This window comes from Anabrus simplex, chromosome 3 (assembly GCF_040414725.1).
Source record: "Anabrus simplex isolate iqAnaSimp1 chromosome 3, ASM4041472v1, whole genome shotgun sequence".
Taxonomy (NCBI): Eukaryota; Metazoa; Arthropoda; class Insecta; order Orthoptera; family Tettigoniidae; genus Anabrus; species Anabrus simplex.
Window position 1 is genome coordinate 267481345 of NC_090267.1, and position 22491 is coordinate 267503835.

Genomic DNA, 22491 nt, shown 5'->3' on the forward strand with positions numbered 1-22491 from the left:
GCGAGGGATCCCACCTCTACCACCTCAAGGGCAGTGTCCTGAAGCATGAGACTTTGGGTTGGAGATACAACTGTATCTCACCCAGGTGGCCTCACCTGCTGTGCTGAACAGGGGCCTTGTGGGGGGATGGAAAGATTAAAAGGGATAAGCAAGGAAGTGGTCGTGGCCTTAAGTTACGTACCATCCCGGCATTTGCTTAGAGGAGAAGTGGGAAACTACAAAACACCACTTCGAGGATGACTGAGGTGGGAATCGAACCCCCTCTACTCAGTTGATCTGCTGAGGCTCTGGACCACGTTCCCGTCCTTGTACCATTTTTCATATTCCGTGGCAGAGCCGGGAATCGAACCCGCGCCTCCGGGGGTGGCAGTTAATCACACTAACCACTACACCATAGAGGTCATATTAAACCTAAGAAAATGAATACAGTAGAGAGTTTGCTTACCATATACCATAGCTATCAAAAATATTGAAAAATGCAGAAAAACAGAACAGCCATTAAATATAACTACAGGAGAACCTTTGATCATCAAGACAGTCATGTAGAGCCACAGCTCACAGTCCATAACGTTCGATGCCCACCCTTCAGCAGTTTTTCGGAACTTATTAGCGATATTTTAATTAGAATGATGGGGGAAGGTAAAATTGAACAATAATGTAAATTATTTCTATCGACATTATATAGGTAGCTTAAACAATTTTGTAACGATAATTGTTTCAATGAGAGTAACAGAGTAACGAAACACGTACGGTACTTGTAATAAAATTTGGTTTCCTTCAAAATATTGGGCCCGAATTACGGCTATGGCTATGTATGACAGCTGATGGCGAATTTTATGGGGATCCAATCAGCCTTCGGGCTGAAGACTCAACTTATACATATACATTGTAAGTTTTCCGCGTAACGCTCTAGATCTATTTTGCCCGACATGATTGGTTAATTCGCTCGTTGGTTTTAACTAGAATCCTAGAAACTATTTTGCTAACGTCGTTAATTTATTATTTCAGCAATCTCACACAAGAGAAAGAAATCTCCGTGCTTTGATTTCCACTTATTCCAAAACAATTCTGAAGACTACTAATTGACTGTTTCGTAGTCTCCGCCCTTTCTTATCACCGTTATGCTCAATCGGGGCCGGTCGCGTGACAGTTCATCACAAAGTTCGTCACCGGTTTGTGGAGAAGCGGGAGAAGGTTGTGGCAGTGGTATTATATAAATAAAAGCAAGCCGATTATATGTCATAATCCACATTCTCTTTGATCCTCGTTGATCGGTTGTGGGAAGCAAGAATTTGTTGTTGTACAACTCTGAGAATAGTATTTGTTCCAGTTCACTTAGGACCAGCGAAAACTGGTCACAGCTACCCACCTAGCCAGAAGTTTCGTTTTTCTTAAAGATGTTTCGTACTTTGTTTTTATTAAGTGTCTTGACTGCGCTATGTTACGGCAAGTTGCTCCGGTAAGTACTCTCAATTGCTTCTGACATGTAGGGTTCTTTTAATGCATCTTATCCTTATTTTTTGAACACTTGTCTCATCGAGTTTATTGAAATCTTGCAAGTCACTTAACTATAAATATCGCTATAGTAATGAAAGACAATGTTTAATTTGTTCGATTCTAAGTAAGATTTTTGCTTGTTTATTACCTGTATTCTCTTTAGTCGAAGTTCATGCAGTTTAATCCCCAGTAGTGTTGCGAATTATTAATAGAACTATTTCAATCGAAACTGACAATATGAAATGTTGACATAATTATCAAGATATTTACAGACATGGTTTCCTAGTATCGAAGGGAGAAGTTTACTGATGTTTTAAATCATTCATCTCACGAAAATTACTCGGCAATATTTTTCAAATACGTTTTATAGCACTTAAGGAAGTGTGCCTTAGTCTAAATTTTAAAGGTAGGAATGTTCTTATCGAGGAATACAGTTTTGAGGACTTTGGGGATTGTTTAGGAATTTAACCCTCTACTCGAAAGACCTCTCTATTAATAAATAACACTTAGAGCAAAATCGGTCTCGGAGACCGGGCTTATTTAACTACTGACACCACGTAAAATCCAGGTATGTTTAGTTGATAATATATTATAAACCATAAAAAGCGCATTTTACAATAAATTAATACACTCTAAGGGTATTAACAGGTAGAGAAAATGGTCACAATTGCAAACTTCAAGCTCAAGATTCCTGGAAAAGTACAGTTATTTTACAAATTATTTTTATGGTGATATTATCTTTTCACTCCAAACACAATTAGCACTGTAACTGACAACATTTACCTAGATCTTATGAACAAGATCGGCAGATTTTGAAGGAACATTCCAAACATATTATTTTTGCACACCTAATGCACTTGTATGCCGTTTTTCTCTTCTTCTGGTATGAATACTTGCTGCAAGTCTTCCTCTTCTCACGTCTGTCAGTTATAGTGTCTTCTGGAATAGGCAGGTCATCTTCGAGGTTAAGGACTTCTCAAATACTGGTCCTCAATTTAAGTGGGAAGTTTGGTATGGAAACTCGTTCGGCAAGATAAGGTTTCACCATTTCCATCCCAAGTTCATGAACAAAGTTAAACCTCTTCACAGTTTTGTTCCCTGAGTAGCACAAGTATAGAATATAGCTATTGACCGTAGCTATGTTGAATAAAGAAAAGAATACTGCCATGGGTCATCGCCGGGTTCTACTGTTAGATGAATAATTTGCGCACTTCATGTCAAGTGTATCCACACCAGATTTAGTTGCATTGTAGTAACTGTTGATTTCTTGCATTCCATTTTCATCTTCACATCTGCTGTGATGCATTGATGAAATAAAGATTACAGCTCTATTCTTCTTTGGTACAATAGACAACAGTGTCAAGTCCTTAGTAAATCCATACATAGCAGAATTAACCTTTCTTGAAGGTGATGGCTGGAATTCCTTAAGAATCTCTCTTTTGTTTTTCCTCACAGTTCCGACGTATGGTAGTCCCTGATTTTTTTGAAACGTTTGCCAATTCCACAAATGAAAACCAATTGTCTCCTGTTATATTGTGATTTCTTTCCTGCACAAACTTTGTAACTCTCAAGACGGACTGCGTTGGCTTTCCTAATTTACGTTCTTCACCTGTAAGACCTATCCCATCAGAACCTTTACCTGTATTAAATATAGGCATTATACAGGTACGAACACTTAGCATCTGTTAAGCACACTACCTTTATTCCATATTTTTCTGGTTTCTTTGGCATGTATACTTTAAATGGACATCTATCCCTGAATGGTATAAGCATCTCGTTGACGCAAACATTTTCTCCTAGGATGAACAACTTTTGGCAGTTGCTCAAAAATTTCTCGAAGAATGTGGAGATTGGAGCCGCGCGATATGTCTTTCTCCTGCTTTCTCTGTCTCAAGAGTCGTCGAAACGCAAAGCGAGTAGAAGGATCTCGAACCTCTTCACTGACATTGTACACCGAAAAATTGGACGTCCTGATGCTCCAGTAGAAAACAGAGTGCATATTCTCGCGGCCTGACTTGAAAATGGAAGATAATGCCAGTGATCCAAGAAGAGCTTTAATTTCAACAGAATTGGTGTCCCTGTAATTAGAAAGATTTGATGGATTTTGAATTTTACCCCGTGAATTTGATAGTTTTTGGTTTGTCCATAGAACAATTTCATTAATCATATAATCATCCAAAAGAAGGGTGCAGATATCTGTAGGAGCTGCTTTATTACCCAAGGCTTTAGCAGAAGCAGTAAGACCAGGCAGACCTCGAATAATATTGTGCGCAGGTTTTTTTCCTAGATTGAGTTTGCGGCTGGCTGTACCATACAAATTTATTTTTACCTACATTGGTTGTAGCAGTGTCGGGTGAAGCGGTTATGGTTGTTATATTTTCATCTTCACGGCTGGCTTCGTCAGGGTTCAGCATTTCTTCTTCTAACATCTCGGTGTCTGATTCAGATGTTACACTCTTACCTGTATTGCTGATGATGAAATCTGGATCTTGGTCAGAATCATCAATCTCCGAATCTTCCACCTCATCGTTATCGTCTTCCAACCATTCTCCCAATCTTGCGCGAAAATCAAAATCAGTTGGCCTCATTGCCATTGCAGTACGGCAAGAGACATTTTCCATGTCCGTGGAATATAATAAGTTCGTCTGACTCGTTGGCTGAACGGTCAGCGTACTGGCCTTCGGTTCAGAGGGTCCTGGGTTCAATTCCCGGCGGGGTCGGGGATTTTAACCTTAATTGGTTAATTCCAATGGCACGGGGGCTGGGTGTATGTGTTGTCTTCATCATTTCATCCTCATCACGACGCGCAGGTTGCCTACGGGAGTCAAATAGAAAGACCTGCACCTGGCGAGCCGAACCCGTCCTGGGATATCCCGGCACTAAAAGCCATATGATATTTCTTTCTGTAATAAGTACAATTACCTAAGAGAAATTTCCCTCAAATAGAACTTACAGCTATGTTGTATTTGATAAATTCTACGTTATACGACATACCGGTCTCTAACACTGATAAGTTTAGCGTAGAACAATGACACACTTGACAGAAAACCCCGATAACAATGCACTAAACAGTTTTGAGACAATAAAGACGCTGTACCTTATTAGACGAAAGGTCAAAGAACACATAGCTGGAAGGACAGTGTAAAACATTTACTATTGTTGCCAATATCATTGAAATAAAATTATCTAGCGGCCTGATAGACCGATCTTTCAGGTTGAGGGTTAATAATCGCCCTTTTTTGCATCCACCACATATCTCTTGTGGAGTTGGGATTTGCATGTCAGCAAGTTATAAATACTAACACTTGCACTATCAGCAACTTTTTTTCCTTTGACATTTTTGTAATCAGTTGGAAGAGAGATTTTATTTTGGTGAAAAGAATGGAATTTTGGCATGTTTTTCTAGTATGTAATTAATTGTTTTAGGTAGGAAAAAATTATACCGATTGCATTTTGTTTGCAGTATTCCACTGTACAAGGTCGATAGTGCTCGTAGAACTCTGCAGTCAGTTGGAACACAGGTCGCTCAGCTGCGATTACGTTATGGTGGCCCAACTCCTGAACCTCTCTCAAATTATTTAGATGTAAGTATGTTTTGCTGTATTTGGCTGATAGGATTAGTGGAGTGTTACTGTCCATGCTGGAAATGTTATTCTCATCATGGCCAACTAGATATAAGCTGATACCGGCCTTGACAAATGAATCCACACACTAATCAGAGTAGTTTCATAGCTCAATATGTGTGCTTCTTGCCACTTCTTCTTGCTTCTTTAGTGAAGTACTGTTTAGTCAAGTTACTTTCACACGCAACTGGTTTATAGTTCTTTCCAACCTGTGGTTGTGCGGTAGAAACAAATACTCCTCTGTGGAAAAGATATTGAATTGGATTGTCAATTTATCTTAATTTATAGGTGCTGGTATAGATATTGTTAAAATTATTAATCCTGAAGGCTACTTTCGTTGATATTTGACGAAATAATGTGTGAAGTGATGGAGCAGTCCAGCTGACATTGATTAACTGTGAGGTAATAATAACAATTAGGCCGACTTTTATTGTCCACAGTATTTAGATACATAGTAGATACATTTAGATACATGAATATTAATCAATACATCTTCTGATGTTAGGAAAATCGTAATTCCAATTAAGCATTATTGCTCAATTAGAGTTCTAAAATTCTTCAGTTGTTGGAGTCAGAAAATGCTTATGGTCAAATTATGAAATTCTTATTGTTTCTATCAAAATATTCATTGGAGCTTCCTGAATAAGATGGTGTGTGGATAAGCTCTAATTCCCTGTAGAAGGAATCGTTTTCGATGTCATTTAAGTTTTATTTGTACCTTTGCCACTTCTTCTTTAGTGAAGTACTGTTTAGTCAAGTTACTTTCACACGCAACTGGTTTATAGTTCTTTCCATTTCCTCAATACTTGAGACATCAACCTGGGTGTCCGGCTCCATGACTAAATGGTTAGCGAGCTGGCCTTCTGTCCAAAAGATCCTGGATTCAATTTCCATCTGGGTTGGGGATTTTAACCTTCATTCGTTAATTCTAATGGCAGTACACAATAGCAGCTGTTGCTCTTTATTTTGTTATATAAATAAATGTACTTCTGAGGGCAGGATGGTGGGTTCCAGGACATCGAAGTGAACTCTTCTCTTTTCTAAAAGGATTTCCAGGTAAGATTTCCATAAATTCTAATTCCTGTTAATGTTACTAACGTTGGAAGTCTTGCGCTTAAATTTTTATTGTGATCTTTCTTGCTTTTAAAAACTCCACTCAAACTTATTCATTTACGAATGTTATTCCATATCATCTCTCCACTAACTGCTCAAAACGTACTGCTTAGTGAGCAGCTTGTCTTTCTGGCCCAAATTTTGCACAATTTTCTTAATTTTACTCTTTTGTTGGAAATCACCCATAACAAATTGAGTTGCTTTACTTTGGATTTTTTTTTTTTTCATTTCTCCAATCAGGTAATCCTGGTAAGGGAACCATGTGCTAATTGTGGTCTTACCAGGGACTAACCGGCACATGCCCTCTCCTTTACATCCTTACTTCAGCCCCTAAATACCCTCATAACCATATGAAGAGATCTGCAACCTTTGTTTAAATATTGTTTATGTGATTACCCGAACAAAGATCTTTCCTTATCTTAACACCCAGGTACCTACAGTGATCCCCATGAGGAACTTTCAGCCCATCAATGCAGTAAACTGAGCGGACTTGTATTCTCTGTGAAACTCTCAACCTGACTTTTCACCCCAATTACCATTATACCATTGCCACATTGTTAAGGTCTTTTTGCAGTCACAATCTTGTAAATTATTCATTACTCTGTCTGTAAAATGTCATCCACAAAAAGCTTTGTCTCTGATTCCAGTTCTTTACTCATATTATTTATAGTTTACAGTGCACTATGTCTTCTGATATGGGCTAGAATAAATTTGTTACTTTCATTGACTGTCTGTCTTTTCCTTGGTTTTGACAATATGCAAGTGACTGTGGTATGAGTGATTCTAGTAATACTGTTCCTTATGCAGCCAGTCTCTGTTATGAAAGGTGTGAAAATATTGCTCATAGGGTTGGTTGGTGCATGCATTTCAGTAGGCTTCGCAGACTGATATGTAATAGCAACTTCTGGCTCAGTGAGGGAAGCAACGGGAAACTACCTCTCCTCATTTCCTTAGTATGCCTCTTCAGTGACACCTAGGCTATCTATGACAGCTGTTGGTGGAGCTGTAGAGGATCAAACCAACTTTTGGGCTGAATACCCAACATACACATAGAAGAAAACATGAAGCTGTCTTGGCCAGATTAACAAGAATAAGAGAAAAGAAGTTAACATTTATCTCCGCATAAATGTCCGTTCAGACCTCAATTCTCTTTAAAACTATAAGTCAACTTCAGTGTACCCAGATATTTCTCTGCCCAGAAAATAAAAGTACCAAGAAAAGTAATGAAATCAACACAAATATATATACAATGTATAAAATAAGTCATAGGTAATAAGTAAAATGTTGAGATGAAAGCCATATTGTAAGGAGGGATTTCCTGTGATTCAAAGGATAATTAAAACATGAGCTAAATAAATTCTGTTGTTATATTCTATCTATTACACACAGAATTACAAGTAAATACTTGTGTAGAAATTTCTACAAAGCATTAACTGAATAAGATATATTTCTGTAATAGTTCATATGACCATCACTGCATTCTAAATTACATGCAGCAGTCTTGATTGATTGATTGATTGATTGATTGATTGATTAATTAAATCTTTTATTATGGGGAACGTGCAAGTCACGAGGTTCAGAGTGCTCTAGCAGACTTCCCTGAGTTGCCACACAGGCTAGCACTGCAAGTTGCTACTGCAAATAGTGAGCAAGGAGCGATCATTAAGGGATATTTTCATTTATGATGGATTTAATGCTGTGAATTTCGTACCCAAAAGTGAATCAAATAATACCACAAAAGAGCATGCTATTTCAAATGATATTATACGTGTTAAATAACAGAAGATTTTTCAATTTGTTGCAAGTCGCACCGACACAGGTAGCTCTTATTGACGACGATGGGATAGGAAAGGGCTAGAATCAGGAAGGAAACAACCATAGCCTTAATTAAGGTACAGCCCCTGCATTTACCTGGTGTGAAAAAAGATTAGCCGGGTGGAGTGGCCCAGAAGGTTGAGACGCTGGCCTTCTGACCTCAACTTGGCAGGTTAGATCCTGGCTCAGTCCGATGGTATTTGAAGGAGCTCAAATACATCAGCCTCGTGTCACTAGATTTACTGGAATGTAAAAGAACTCCCACGGGACTACATTCCAGCACCTCGGTGTCTCTAAAAACCGTAAAAGTAATTAGTGGGACGTGAAGCCAATAACATTATTATGATTATTATTATTAAAAAAGATCCTAAGGGTGTTAAATTAGGGTTAAGACCCGGAAACAAAAATACTCAATGCTCCGAAACCGTTTGCGTACGAAGACAGAATTCCAAATGGCAGAATATATTTTAAAATCCTAGATGTAAAATAAGAAGTATTTTAAAACATTCTACCCCTAAGGCATTAAATGAGGTTAGCTCCGGAAATGAAATTATTCATCCTTCCAAACCCATTTGATGTATGAAGTTGTAATTTACAAGAAGGTTATTCTTTTATGTCCTAAGTGTCAAATTTGATGTACTTCAAAATGTTCTTAATAATAATAAGGACGATGTTATTGGTTTTACATCTCACTGCATACTTTTATGGTCATCAGAGACACTGAGTTGTCGGACTTTTGTCCCTCGGGAGTTCTTTTACGCGCTGGTAAATCTACCGACGTGGGGATGACGTGTTTGAGCACCTTCAAATACCACCGGACTGAGCCAGGATCGAACCTGCCAAGTTGGATTCAGATGGCTAGTGCTTCAACTGTCTGAGCCACTTAGCCTGGCAAAAATCACTAATTAGAATCAAAATTGAAGAAGTTCAAAATGCACTCATAATTCCCCTTAATACTTTTTGCAGAAAAGAATTTGTATTTATAGGAAGTATGAAATCTGGAATTGGCACAAAATTAACTATCGGATTATATGAATTTGTGTTGTAATAAATAAGGACAAGGAACTTATAAAACGTTGTTACTGTCTGCCATTCTTAAGGTGTCAATTACGTTTTGAATTTTACTTTTTTCACAATACTTATTCCATTCGGTTCACTGCTCCTATCCATTTCTTTCTTTTTCATATTGAACGCGAAAATGTTTACAGTATAGGATCGCTGTAGTGTTCTGAATTATAGCAGTTCACGACACAACAATGTCGTTTAGCACGACGAGAACATTCCATATTGCCTCTATATGTAAATTACATGTTATAATGTACTATTGTATAGACAAATAACAAATTTTTGTATAAATCAACACCACAGTCGACTACAGTCATGCGTTTGTTAAATCAGCATTGCCTGCTTGCTACCTTACTGTTTCGCCATCTTTAGAGCTAGTAGTCACTTGCATGCTCCCCAGTGATATCATGGAGAACAATACAACAATATTATAAATTCATTCGTGGAGGGAAGTCGGTAACTAACGAGAAATATACTTAAGTAACATTTTGTATTTTGTGAATTTACGTAGTATATAAAAGGTTTCTGTGGCTAAGTTATGAAAGCAACTGAATTTCCAAAGTTCAGGATAATTATTGAGCATGCTCAAATGCTGTGATAATGTGCAATTGCATTACAAAATCATTCAAGGAACATATCGCTAACCTCGCACATCTGTCTGCAATTATTATCATAGCTGAACACCTATGATGAGCATATAAGCTACAGCGAAGCAGGTTTTGAAGAGAGTAAATCAGAAGACTGAGAGTCTGGAAAAGTTAAATGGAAAAAAGTCCTGATTGCAATATTTCAGTTCCCAGATAAGAGACAGGCTTAGTATTGTACAAGGGCGCCCATACTCGGGGGCAAGGTGGGGCCGCGGCCCCCAACTAGCTCTCAGGGAAAGGCAAAAATCTAGTCTAGTCAGGTGTTTTCCTTTCAAGAAAATGATGTAAAAGTCAGTATTACGTAGAAGCGGTAGTATCGTTCCCCATCAACAGGTAGGAAACTCCGTGGGTTATTCTACTACAGAATACAAGTCGCCATTTATCTTCCAAAATATTAAAAATACTACATACCCCAAGGTCCGCCCCCCCCCCCATACAAACTGTCAGATGGGCGCTGATGGTATTGTATATGGTCTTTTATGATGATGATAATAATAATAATAATTTCATACGAATGAAAACATTATTTGAGTTTTTTTTATTACAACTGTATAGAATTAAGTATAAATACATTGAAGACAAATACTGTAGTGTATATGCTATACTAGAAAAAATGCTTTATTCTCTATTTTACCTCTCCTTTGAAGTAAAAATTTAGAATATTAATCTCAATGCTATGATTCCTTGTCAACATAGGAATACTGTACTGGACCTTCAGTGATTTTTGTATGTGTGTGTATTAATGATATGAGTAAAGAACTGGAATCACAGGTAAGGCCTTTTGCAGTTGATTGTATATAGTAGTAAATAAGGTTCCAGGATTCTTGAACGGGAGCAAAAAGACTTGACAAAATTGTGGCATGGGCAGCAGACAATGGTATGATGGTAAAAGGGATGAAAAGTTAGGTTGTAAGTTTCTCCAAGAAAGAAGTCCACTCAGTTTTAAATACCATATTGATTAGGTGAAGGTATATTTCTGTAAGTTATTTACATAGTTGTTAATATAACGAAAGATTTTCGTTGGGGTAATCACATTAATGAGGTTGTAATTAAAGGTTACAGCTCTTGTTTATGGTTATGAGAGTATTTTGGGGTTGCAGTAGGAATGCACAGGAGAGTGCATGCAGGTCTCTGATAAGACCTCAATTTATTAGAGTATGGGACGGGACCCACTCCAGGATTACTTAATATGAGGGTGCCGGACTATAATGCATGAAACACTCCCAAAACACTTTTCTTTTTGGGATGTTTTATGATCTGTTGCAAATGTGCTGAATTTGTTGGCTCATTCTTTGCTTGGTACATACAGAATGTATCCGTGATGATGTCACATACTTTCAGGGATGATGGAGGACGGCAAATGGATCAATTTAAGATAAGGAACCATATTCCGGAAATGATTGAGTCAAAAGTTAAGCAAAATTCTACTCATTTAAGTCCGTTTACCTGCACAAGTTTCACAAGCTGCTCCATTTACAACTAATGTTCGAAATGGCGTCCCCCTGCATTAAAGCAGACATGGCATCATCGCACAAAGTTCTGTCATACCCGTTCTAATATCTCCGGTGTTGTTTGAATAGTGTTGCAGGCAATGAGAATTCTTGCCAAGAGATCCTCTTGTCTCGACAGGTGTCTTATACACAAGGCTTTTCACTTGGCCACACAAGAAAAATCAAGTGGGGCAAGATCAGGTGAACAAGCAGGCCATGGAACAGGACCACCTCTTCCTATCCACTTTGCAGCAAATGTCTAATCCAGGTGTTCATGAACCCTCAGTCCAAAGTGAGGTGGGGGCTCCATCATGTTGGAACCACATCCGTTGACGAAGGGCAAGTGGGATGTGTTCAAGGAACGTGGGTAGTAAATCTCTGAGCACCACTGTGTACACTGCTGAATTTAGGCGGGGAGGAAGAAGAAAAGGGCCTAGTACGTAATCGTTGACTATGCCTGCCCACATGTTGACTGAAAGTTTATACTGATGGCTGGCTCGTCACAACTGTAACATGGGGATTATAATCGGTCCAAACATGACTATCGTGGCTATTTAGCATTCAGTCTCTGGCGGCCAATGGCTGTAGACGTGTTGAAACACCGGATCCCGTGAGATCTCCGAAGTTAAGCAACATTGGGTGTGGTCCAGATTTGGATGGGTTGCCACACGCTGTTGGTGGGGGGTAAGGGAATGGAGGAGCAAAAGGAACTGGCCACCTTACCGTCTCTGGTGAAACAGGCTTCATCTGCGAAATGTGCATACGCAAGAAAGTGAGGATCGACTGCAAGGCGCTGCAAGACCCATTGGCTGAACGCTACTCGAGGTTCAGAGTCAGCAGGACTCGAAGCCTGCACTTTCTGTTGATAGCAGGGGTGTAGCTGCATTTCTTGTAATACTTGCCACACAGTCATATGCAAAACATTCATTTCACGTGCAAATGCTTGAGTGCTGATTGCAGGCGCCTCATCCGTGTGAAAAAGCACTGCATCTTCTAAGTCGGGAGTCCATGTAATTCATCGTCCTGTGGTACCAATTGCCCTCTTTCACTTAATTGTTGGAACAGTCATGGAAACAAGGTGTGAGCCAGATGTCTCCTATGTGGATACTTCGTCCTTTACAACTGTTTGGCTTCTCTGCTGCTTCCGTTTGGTTGCCTGTACATGAACCCCATATCTGCAAGTTCCGTAACTGGGTACAACTCCATTTGGATAGGACTACCACTTGAACCTGTAAACACACGCTGATGCCTACAGTACAGACATCGCACACCGATCACGTCAGTACACAGTACACCATCTGCATCGAAGTTGTCGAGTTATTATCGGAGCCTCTTCTGCTCACTGGGATTGTCTCCTGTATTGTACTCTAAGCATATGTAGTGTACAGTACGGTCGGAGGTATCAGACCGATTTTTGCTTAAAATTTTGACTGCTGGCCGCAGTGCTGTAGTGGATATGGCATTGGTCTACTGATCACAAGTTAATGGGTTCAAACCGGACTGAGGTCGGTGGCTTTTAAGGATGACAGCCCCGTGTTGTTGGCTTCTGGCTCGTTTAAGAACTACTGTGGGACGAAATTCTGACACCCTGGCGTGTGACAAGAACGGATGGACGTTAAACAACTTGGATTATTAATAACTTTTTACTCAAACATTTCCGGACTATGGTTCCTTATCTCAAATTGATCTGTTTGCCGTCCTCCATCATCCCTGAAAGTTTGTAACATGATCATGGTTACATTCTGTATATTGAAACCTCTGCAGCTGCACTTCACTGTGATTTTCATCAGAGAAAAAACTTTCTTCCACTGTTCTGTTGGTCAGTTGTGATGACCATGTGTACACAACAGGCATTTCCTGGAAATTTTTTATGTTAGAAATGCGATTTTAGTTTTGTAAGCTTTTCCTCCATCTACTAGGAGTTTTTTTTTTTTTTTGTTAGTTGCTTTACGTCGCTCTGACACAGATAGGTCTTATAGCGACGACAGGATAGGAAAGGGCTAGGAGTGGGAAGCGAGTGGCCATGGCCTTAATTAAGGTAGAGCCCCATTTGCCTGGTGTGAAAATGGGAAACCACGGAAGCCCATCTTCAGGGCTGTCGACAGTGGGGTTCGAACCCACTATCTGCCGGATGGAAGCTCACAGCTGCGCGCCCCTAACCACACGACCAACTCGCCCGGTTACTAGGAGTTTACAATTAAGATTAGTCATTCATTAGTCATATTCACTCCCCTGTTGCCAAGTTCACAAGCCAAGTCAGCAGTGATGAGCACAGGATTGAATTTTCTTTTTGTGAAGAGTAAGCAGTCATATTAGTTGACATAGTTTTCTTTTTCTTCCACATTTTCCTTTTTTCTTGGGTAAAATCAAATAAAGCTGCTTGTGCTGCTGAATAATTTGATTTAAATTGCCCATATTGACACAAAATTTACAATTTGTGTCGTAGAAATAGTATGCAATAAGGCTACAGTCACACTTCGCTTTCTGGGAGTCTTATGCATTGAAGAGATATTATGAATGTCGCAACGTAAACTTAAAACTCCCTAGAAGTACAGCATGTGCAGATGAGTGCACTTTTAACCCCTGTGAATCAGTGGTTGAGTGTCAAGTCTCCGTATCCCAAGATCATGGGTTTAAACCTGGCTGAGACAGTTCGATTTTTGAAGGGCAGAAAAAAATCCATTCATCATTCCTTGTCGTGCAATGTCAGTATGGAAAAAGACCTCTGGTGTCACATCTAGTATTTACCCTATAAATTTAATTAAAACTCAGCCATAGCTCACCCAACATTAATCTGTTTTCTCTGCCATGTGATAGAGTAAAACAAATTATCATGAAATGAAAATTAATGGTGTATGGCTTTTAGTGCTGGGAGTATCTGAGGGCAAGTTTGGCTCACTAGATGCAGGTTTTTGATTTGACTCCCGTAGGCGACCTGCGTGTCGTGATGAGGATGAAATGATGATAACGAAGACACATTCACCTAGCCCCAGTGCCAGAGAAATTAACCAATTATGGTTAAAATTCCCAGCCCTGCCGGGAATCGAACCCGGGACCCCTGTGACCAAAGGCCAGCACGCTAACCATTTCGCCATTTATTATTATTATTATTATTATTATTATTATTATTATTATTATTATTATTATTATTATTATTATTATTACTACCTTAAACATCACGCAAAGCAATTACTATTCAATCAACAAACAATGTATAGAGAAGCCTGGATCTAAAAATAAACAATGTGTAGCACACTGTTGCCAACCATGGGCAAAGATTATAAAAAAGTAAACCTTGTTTTAATTAATTTGCACGGGGATCTATTTAGGTTCTTTTTGTTGAAAACTGTTCTGTATGTTTTTCCCTGTTGTCATATAACTAATTAAGTTATGTAACATATCTCAATGTATTTTTCCTAAACTATTCTACTTTTCTTCAACCAGGAGGATAATTTCTAATTTTCTGTGTATGTAATGAACTACTTCTGAAACACCGTTTTATTCTTTAATGCATAAACATATGTATACAGGTGTACTGTGTGTATGTTTACAGGCTCAATACTATGGTCCTATTAGCATTGGAACTCCACCACAGAAGTTTAGAGTTGTATTCGACACTGGCTCATCCAACCTGTGGGTTCCATCGAAAAAGTGCCATATAACTAGCATTGCTTGTTGTAAGTAAAGAGTTACATTGAAGAATTTTATTCAGAGATGTAAAATATTAAACTGTGTGAGCTACAATATTTATAATAAGATCAGGTTTTATTCTGAATGTATCTTTCAAATTCAGTTTTATTGCTTTATTTTTTATTTTTTTAAATTTTAAATTTAATTTGTTTTATATAACTAGCTGCACTGCCCTTCCGGACAGGTTATTGGTATTTCCCTGTCAGCCATGCTTGCCGTTGATGGACCTAGCAGTAAAAATAAAGTTCCTTAATCTCTCTTATCATGGCTCGTGTGGAGAAATGCATGGACGTAAAATATTGGAAATTGCATTTTCTACTACTTGTGTTAAGTACAGGTATTAGATAAAACTGATACTGAGAGGGATAATTATACTTTTGTGAAAAATGTGACTATCATGATTAGCTGCCTCTGTGGATCAGTGGTAGTGTCGGCCTCCAGAGGCAGAGGTGGTCCGATTTTTGAAGGGTGGAAAAAAGTCCATTCGACACTCCATGTCGTGTGATGTCTGCATTTAAAGGATCTCTGGTGACACATTTGGTTTTTACCCGACAAAATTAATTAAATCTCGGTCGTAGATGCCCAAGAGAGTTTCGGTTTACTCGCTCTGCCATCTAGTAGGCTTAGAGTAAAACAGAACATCAAAATTGATGAGCAGACAGCCAGATGGCATCAACTTGAAATGTCTGCACATGGTAGCTGAGGCCATATTATTATTATTATTATTATTATTATTATTATTATTATTATTATTATTATTATTATTATTATTATTATTATCTCTTTATTATTCCTCGTATGTTAAAAACACATGAAACATAAAAGATCAGAAATTATATTTTGTATAACTTTCATTATGTACAGATTTTCAATACAGCTATTGTATATATTTTTTTGTAATATCTGAAGCCATCTCTTTTCAGTTTCGACTCAATTAATTTATAACTGTTAGGCTCTTCAGTCTACCAAAACTAACTTTGAGTAAATAAGTTTATAAACTACCTGAAAAAGAAAACATATTGCACATGCAAAAGAAACAACTTAATTAAAATAGGACAGCTAATATTAACGGATAAATTTGATATTTTGTGTTTTCCCCCTTAATATTGCTACGCCTCTGTATGCTAATCAAATATTATATATAGCCTAGTGCAGAACTCTGTTATCCCTGAACTTATTGACCAAGTTTTGATAAATTCTGTTCAGCTGTTTTCTCGTGATGTTTTAACCAACATACGTAAATAAAATAAACCATGGTGCAACAAAATAGAAGGGCCTTAAGATTGACAAAAATTGAACTGAACTTATTTTCAACCTTTGTACATCACTTCTGAGAAAAATGGGCTTTAACAGACTGACAAAAATACTGATCAAACAAAATTCTGGCACTTTGGCATCATTGAAAACTATGAAAGTAGTTGATAAGACATGAAACCATTATTATTATTATGATTATTATTATTATTATTATTATTATTATTATTATTATTATTATTAAAGATGAAAATCTCTGCTATTAACCTAAGATGTTTTTACTTCAATTTTGTTTCAGTGCTACATAATAAATATGACAGTAAAAAATCCTCTACCTATCAGCAGAATGGCACAGAATTTGCGATACAGTACGGTTCAGGAAGCTTATCAGGATTCTTATCAACTGATACTGTGAATGTAAGTAAATCTAACGTAATGAATTTCTTTGTGTTCTTGCTACAATATGAGAAGAATGAGAACAGTAATGTGATTTGTTTCCAAAAATGCTACGGATTGATCAAGAGGACATGTATAGTCAGTGCCTCCAATTGGATGCTAAAATTGTAATTATCTGTAAAATAAGTTGTCATCAACATTGAACATATTTCAAACTTTGTCTTGGTAACTATTCTGTGGTCAGGTAGGAAAGGATCTTATCACAGTACAGTGGAACCTCGATTCTCCGTTTTTGGAGGGACCCTGGAAAAAAACCATACAACACGGGAAAACTGAAAATCTAGGAACGATTGAACCATCAACAATTTGGCTAAACATCACAAAAATGAAATATGTATACAGTAAAACCTCATTTATTCGAAGTCGTTGGGACTAAAAAATCGAACTTCGTATTACGTGATTTCGAATTAACCGCCAATTCGCAATTCAGAAGTACCAACTCTTGCCGTGTTACAAAATGTTCTAAGGTCCGTTACTGCATGCAGTTAACCTTGATTCACAGTTTATACCTTTCAAATGCCATGAAAAAAGAACTATTCCCAAAATGTATCCAAGGAGGTGCATTTACAGTATTCAAATAATGCACTGGGATATCTCACTGGCAAACATAACCTCACGCAACGAAAGAAAGAAAGAAAGAAAAGGAAAAAAAAAAGCACAATTCAAAGACGAGGAGAAATCTATGCTGGCTCCCATGTGCAAGTGCTTTATTCATTGGATTGCTATACTGTATCCATTTTAGATGCCTTGTATTTACACAGAAAGTACCCGATGCCCTTAAAATCGAACTTTCCTATAACTCTATCCTTGTACGATTTCCCGCCATGGCACTTCTCTCGTACTTCAGAAATGTAAACACTTGCCGCGTAACGAAGTATTCTAAGACCCATTAATACATGCAATCGCCTCGATTCACAGTTTAAACTTTTCAAATGCCATGGAAAGAACTATTTCCAACATGTATCCAATAAGGTGCATTTACAATGTTCAAATAATGCACTTGGATAAATCACTGACAAACATAACCTCACGCAACGAAAGAAAAAAAATTGCACAATTCAAAGGCGAAGATAAATTATGCCAGTTCCCCTGTGTAAATGCATTATTTTTTTGATTTCTGTACTGTTTGCATTTTTAGATGCTTTGTACTGGCATGGAAAGTGCCCGACACCCTTAAAACATTGTGGCTTATCGAATTTTCCTATGATGAGGGGATAAAGTTTCTCGCTTCCATGTGCATTGCAACGCACTACAATGATCCCCATCCCCCACCCTTGTACAATTCCCCCGGCTGGCACTTCCGCCTTTAAAACCATATGACCGTTTGGGCTCGCATTAAAATAAAGCAATGCAGTTTCGTAGGCAATGACAATATTGTTCGGTGCCTACGAAGTTATTATATGAGCCACGTTTTGTCAACTGACAGCATCGCCAGTGTTCGTGGATTCTGTTTTTCCGCACACTGCCTGTTGCGTGATGTTACGGCGTTCCTTAAAAGGTTGAATACAAAAGAATTGCTATTTCATTCAATTTAGCAATCATAAAGCGCACTGTAGACCCACCGAAGTGAGTGTAAGTGTGGAAAGCTACCCCTCCACATTCTGGAACATGCGTTCTATTATGACGCGAATAAATTTTGAGTTGAAATTATTCTGTAACATACTATTGTTTTAAACTGTAAAGGCAGTTTCGAATTAAAAGTCTGAATTTCGGTAGGGGCCGACATTGTACTTCGAATTACGAATTATCCGTATTTCGAATTAAACAATTTAAATAACATGCAAAACTGTATCTCATGTTTCCGGGAACGAGAGCTTCTTCGAATTAGGCGGGATTTTGAATAAACTGATTTTGAATTATCGAGGTTCTACTTCTTACAAACACCCCTAAACCAAACCAAACCAAACCAAACTATAGCCCCAATGGGCCTTTCGCCTACCAAGGGACTGCTGCTCGGTCCGAAGGCCTGCAGATTACGAGGTGATGCATGGTCAGTGTGACGAATCCTCTCGGCCGTTATACCTAGCTCACTAGACTGGGGTCACCATCCTACCATTAAACAGCTCCTCAATTAAAGGTAATCGTAGAATAAGTGAACCTGGAACCAGCCCTCATATTCAGTTAAAAATGCCTGACCTGGGCTGGAATCGTACTCGGGCCCTCCGGGTGACAGGCAGGCAAGTTAGTCCACAGGGCCGATTTCAAACGTTAATTACTGGTATGCGGCTTAAAAATCTCAAAATTTACATTCAGTTTTACCGGGGAAACTTCGTCAGTTTTCTCTGAAAACGTCTTTCAGTTCAGCAACTTTGATCAGCCAAACTCTTCGAAAAATCTAATGGCCGTAATGCCAAGCCAAGCAACAATCGACCAGTTTTTAACTAGATATATTTCCACCAATAGAGCATATAAAAAATCAGATCAAAAATTAGATGTAGAGTTTTTCCGGCGTTTGCTCTATTAACCAGCGTTTCATCTTAGGTCTGACACTAGACTCATCAGAGTGGGATGTGTCAGACCCTACCCACTGACACTGGGGTGCATGCAGGTGAACTTATCAGAAGCCTATTTAAGAGGCACAGTCTGATAACTGCATAAGGGAGATTAAACTCCACAATGGAATTAATGCCCGCCTAGCAATTCCAAATGGAAATTCTAAGTTCCCATAGAGGGAACTAGATACATTTCCACCAATAGAGCATATAAAAAATCAGATCAAAAATTAGATGTAGAGTTTTTCCGGCGTTTGCTCTATTAATTTTTGATCTGATTTTTTATATGCTCTATTGGTGGAAATATATCTAGTTCCCTCTATGGGAACTTAGAATTTCCACCAAACTTTAATGCGGAAAGTATTAGAGTTGGTTAATAGTTATTTACGCAACAGCCACGGAAAGTGATTTTTGCGTTGCAAGTTACAACCGACCCGCAGATGAGGGCGGAATTTCAAAACAAGTGACGTAAACTTATCAATCTAGTGGCTGTTGCATACAGTATTTTATTTCATACTATTGTGAATTAATTTTTAATTGTTGCAATGCAAATTGTCCGTGTTTGATCCATGCATTGATGTGTTGTTGTTGGTGTTTTGCTATGAAAAATAAGAGGGTGTGTACATGGGGTTATGTTGTATTAAAACCAGATGCTATTTCAAGCAGCGAACAGTCCACTAAGCTACCATATGGTCCTCTGGCCCTGGATTACTGAAGGTAATACAAACTTTACGATATACTATGATATATGCAATATTTATCTGTTGGTAATGGATTAACCTGCACATTAATTAGCGTGGGGATGCCACGGGAATGCAGAGATGCCAGTCTTTTGTGTAGAAGGGTGTGGAACCTCGGTGCTGCAGTCAGGCAGAGAAACAAGTTTGGTGTTCCTTCATTCATGATCTCTGACTATCAGTGTTTACATTGCTGTGAAGCAGAGTTCAGCCAATCAGATGATTTCTAGTAAAACATTGTGGAAAGTGCGGTAAAGTGTCATTTTTCGTACTGTTTTGAGTACAGGAAGAAACTTAGTCATAGTATAAAATAAAATATATAACACTCTATCTTGGTTTTTCTTCAAAATACATTAATAACAGTTGATGGAAAGGAAATTTTAGAAGAGATTGTCATCCATTATGATTTTAAACATTACATTCTCTGAGGCATTGTCATTGAACCTCTATTGTTAAGAGCAGTTCAACAATTAACATGCAAACATCATTACTGGGTCTGAACTTGTTAAAAGCAGAGAATAGAAGAAAGATTTAAAACTGACGTGTGCGTTTTTATTTTATTACTTGATACTTTTTAGTTCCGTTTGAGAGTATATGCATTGAACAAATGTTTTTAAACTCAGTATTGATTTCATTATAAAGTGGTGGTGCTTCATCTTCTTCTCCTTCACAGAAGTTTGGCAACCATCATGGATTAACTGTTCGTAGTTTATGCTTCCCGTATCAAAGTTGCCATATTGATGTCAAAATTGGTTTTGAAGGTTCCACATCCAGGGTTATTTCCTCTGCCCACATCCTAGTTTCCCTTCTCTCTCTCCTTCTATGATCAGTTGAATCTTACCAAGGGCATAAAAAGAAAGTAGTAATGCACATTATGTATTTTTGTTTGTCTGATTAATTTATTCTGCAATATTTAATACTTATGTATCTCTCTGTAGGTTGGTGGTTTGGCTGTGGTTAATCAGACTTTTGCTGAAGCTGTCAGTGAGCCTGGCTTAGCATTTGTTGCTGCCAAGTTTGATGGTATTTTAGGTATGGCGTACAGTTCAATCTCAGTTGATGGTGTGACGCCAGTTTTCGACAATATGGTTAAACAAGGCTTAGTGTCTTCTCCAGTGTTCTCATTTTACCTTAGCAGGTAAGGAAAGTAGTACTTTTCTTGTTTTATTGAACTGGATTTTTAATAGAGAGGTGTGAGTCTGTATTTCGTTGCATGCTTGTTATTGGATACAAACTATGTATTCTCACCTTTAATAAGATTACATTTTGAGATATGTATATAATACAGGGTTATTCAGCTAAGTCCACCCCAAATAACTAGTGGACAATTAACGATATTGAAATTCTGTTTTCACTTTTAGTAATGGTATAATGGTACCAAGGGACTCATAATTGGACTTGCAGTACTTTTTTCATGGCATTAATATCATTTGAGATAATGGTACTAACTTTGATTTTAAAAAATTGAACTACATTGTTTTCTACACTAAGGGCCGTTTTCCCCAAATGAGTTTAAACTAGGTTTATTTTAATCTGGTTTAAGTCTGAGTTTAAACTAACATTCATTTTCCCCATATTGGTTTAAACTTTGTATCAAGTTTAAACCTGGCTCAGAGTTAAACCTTCTATATTGTTGGTTTAAACTGCTGTTTATATTCAACCTTCTTGACATTTTATTAACGTATCTGTGATTTTCCTAATAGAAGGGTTAGTTTTGACTACCAGTACTGCAGCACTTTAATGAAAAACGTACTAAAATTATAACCTAGTATTAGCATTAGAAAAATGGGAGAATTTATTGAAGTCTTTGGTTAAATAGGAAATAATTTTGATGTGCAAGAGAGGTTAAGAAGCCGCGTTCCAACAAAAGTTTACAATCTTGGAAAATCGGATGTAACGGAGTTCTTTGATGGATTTATAATTCATAAGCGAACAGCAAGGATTGTCTAGTATCGAAGAAGGATTCATTTAAAACGTCAACTGCACGAAATAATGCTATTTCGCTAGAAGCAATGATTCTGGTTGCTTTAAGATATGATGCGCAGGCATTTTTTTTCATTAACAACGGGGACCACAGACCTTAAATTGCAGTGTCCTTATAATATTATATACTGTAAAATACTGTTCGTGGTATGAATACTGTAATGTGATGCATAAAAATATTCCTATATAAGTCGTGTAATACGTCCCCCATCATGCGGTACCTGGTGGCTGTGGTCGCTAAAGCGTGAAGTCAGCGTCGTCCGAATCCGTGACAAGACGGTTCGAATCTAATTTGTCGAAAATATTTTTACCATCAGAATGTTGACCGGCACGGTAGGAGAGGCGGTGGTATACAATTTCTAATCGCTAGATTATATATTTATAGGATCAGAAAAACAATAAAGTATTTCATGCTTGCTAGTAAACTTGTAATAGAATAGATTATAGTTAAGAATGTTTCATCGTATCTATTGCCAGCATACCAGCAATAGAAATATTAATGCCATAGGGAGAAGAGTATTATGCATACAGTACGACATATCGCGAACTTGGTTATGTTATAAACGAATATGGAATCAAGTAATACATCTCCAAATAATACATACTCAGTGGTCTGTCTGCTGGATCCA

The 22491-nt window shown here is 37.9% G+C and overlaps 1 protein-coding gene across 1 annotated transcript in view; it reads left to right on the forward strand.

The window, feature by feature from the left end:
• The first annotated feature begins 1166 nt into the window (after positions 1-1166).
• cathD (cathepsin D) overlaps positions 1167-22491 on the forward strand; it is a 45891-nt gene continuing 24566 nt past the window's right edge. Inside the window, exons 1-5 of the mRNA XM_067143019.2 lie at positions 1167-1459; positions 4961-5081; positions 14804-14927; positions 16493-16611; positions 20818-21017. Of these exons, the coding sequence (XP_066999120.1) occupies positions 1398-1459; positions 4961-5081; positions 14804-14927; positions 16493-16611; positions 20818-21017 (626 nt within the window). The 5' untranslated portion in view covers positions 1167-1397. The remainder of the gene's footprint in view (positions 1460-4960; positions 5082-14803; positions 14928-16492; positions 16612-20817; positions 21018-22491) is intronic.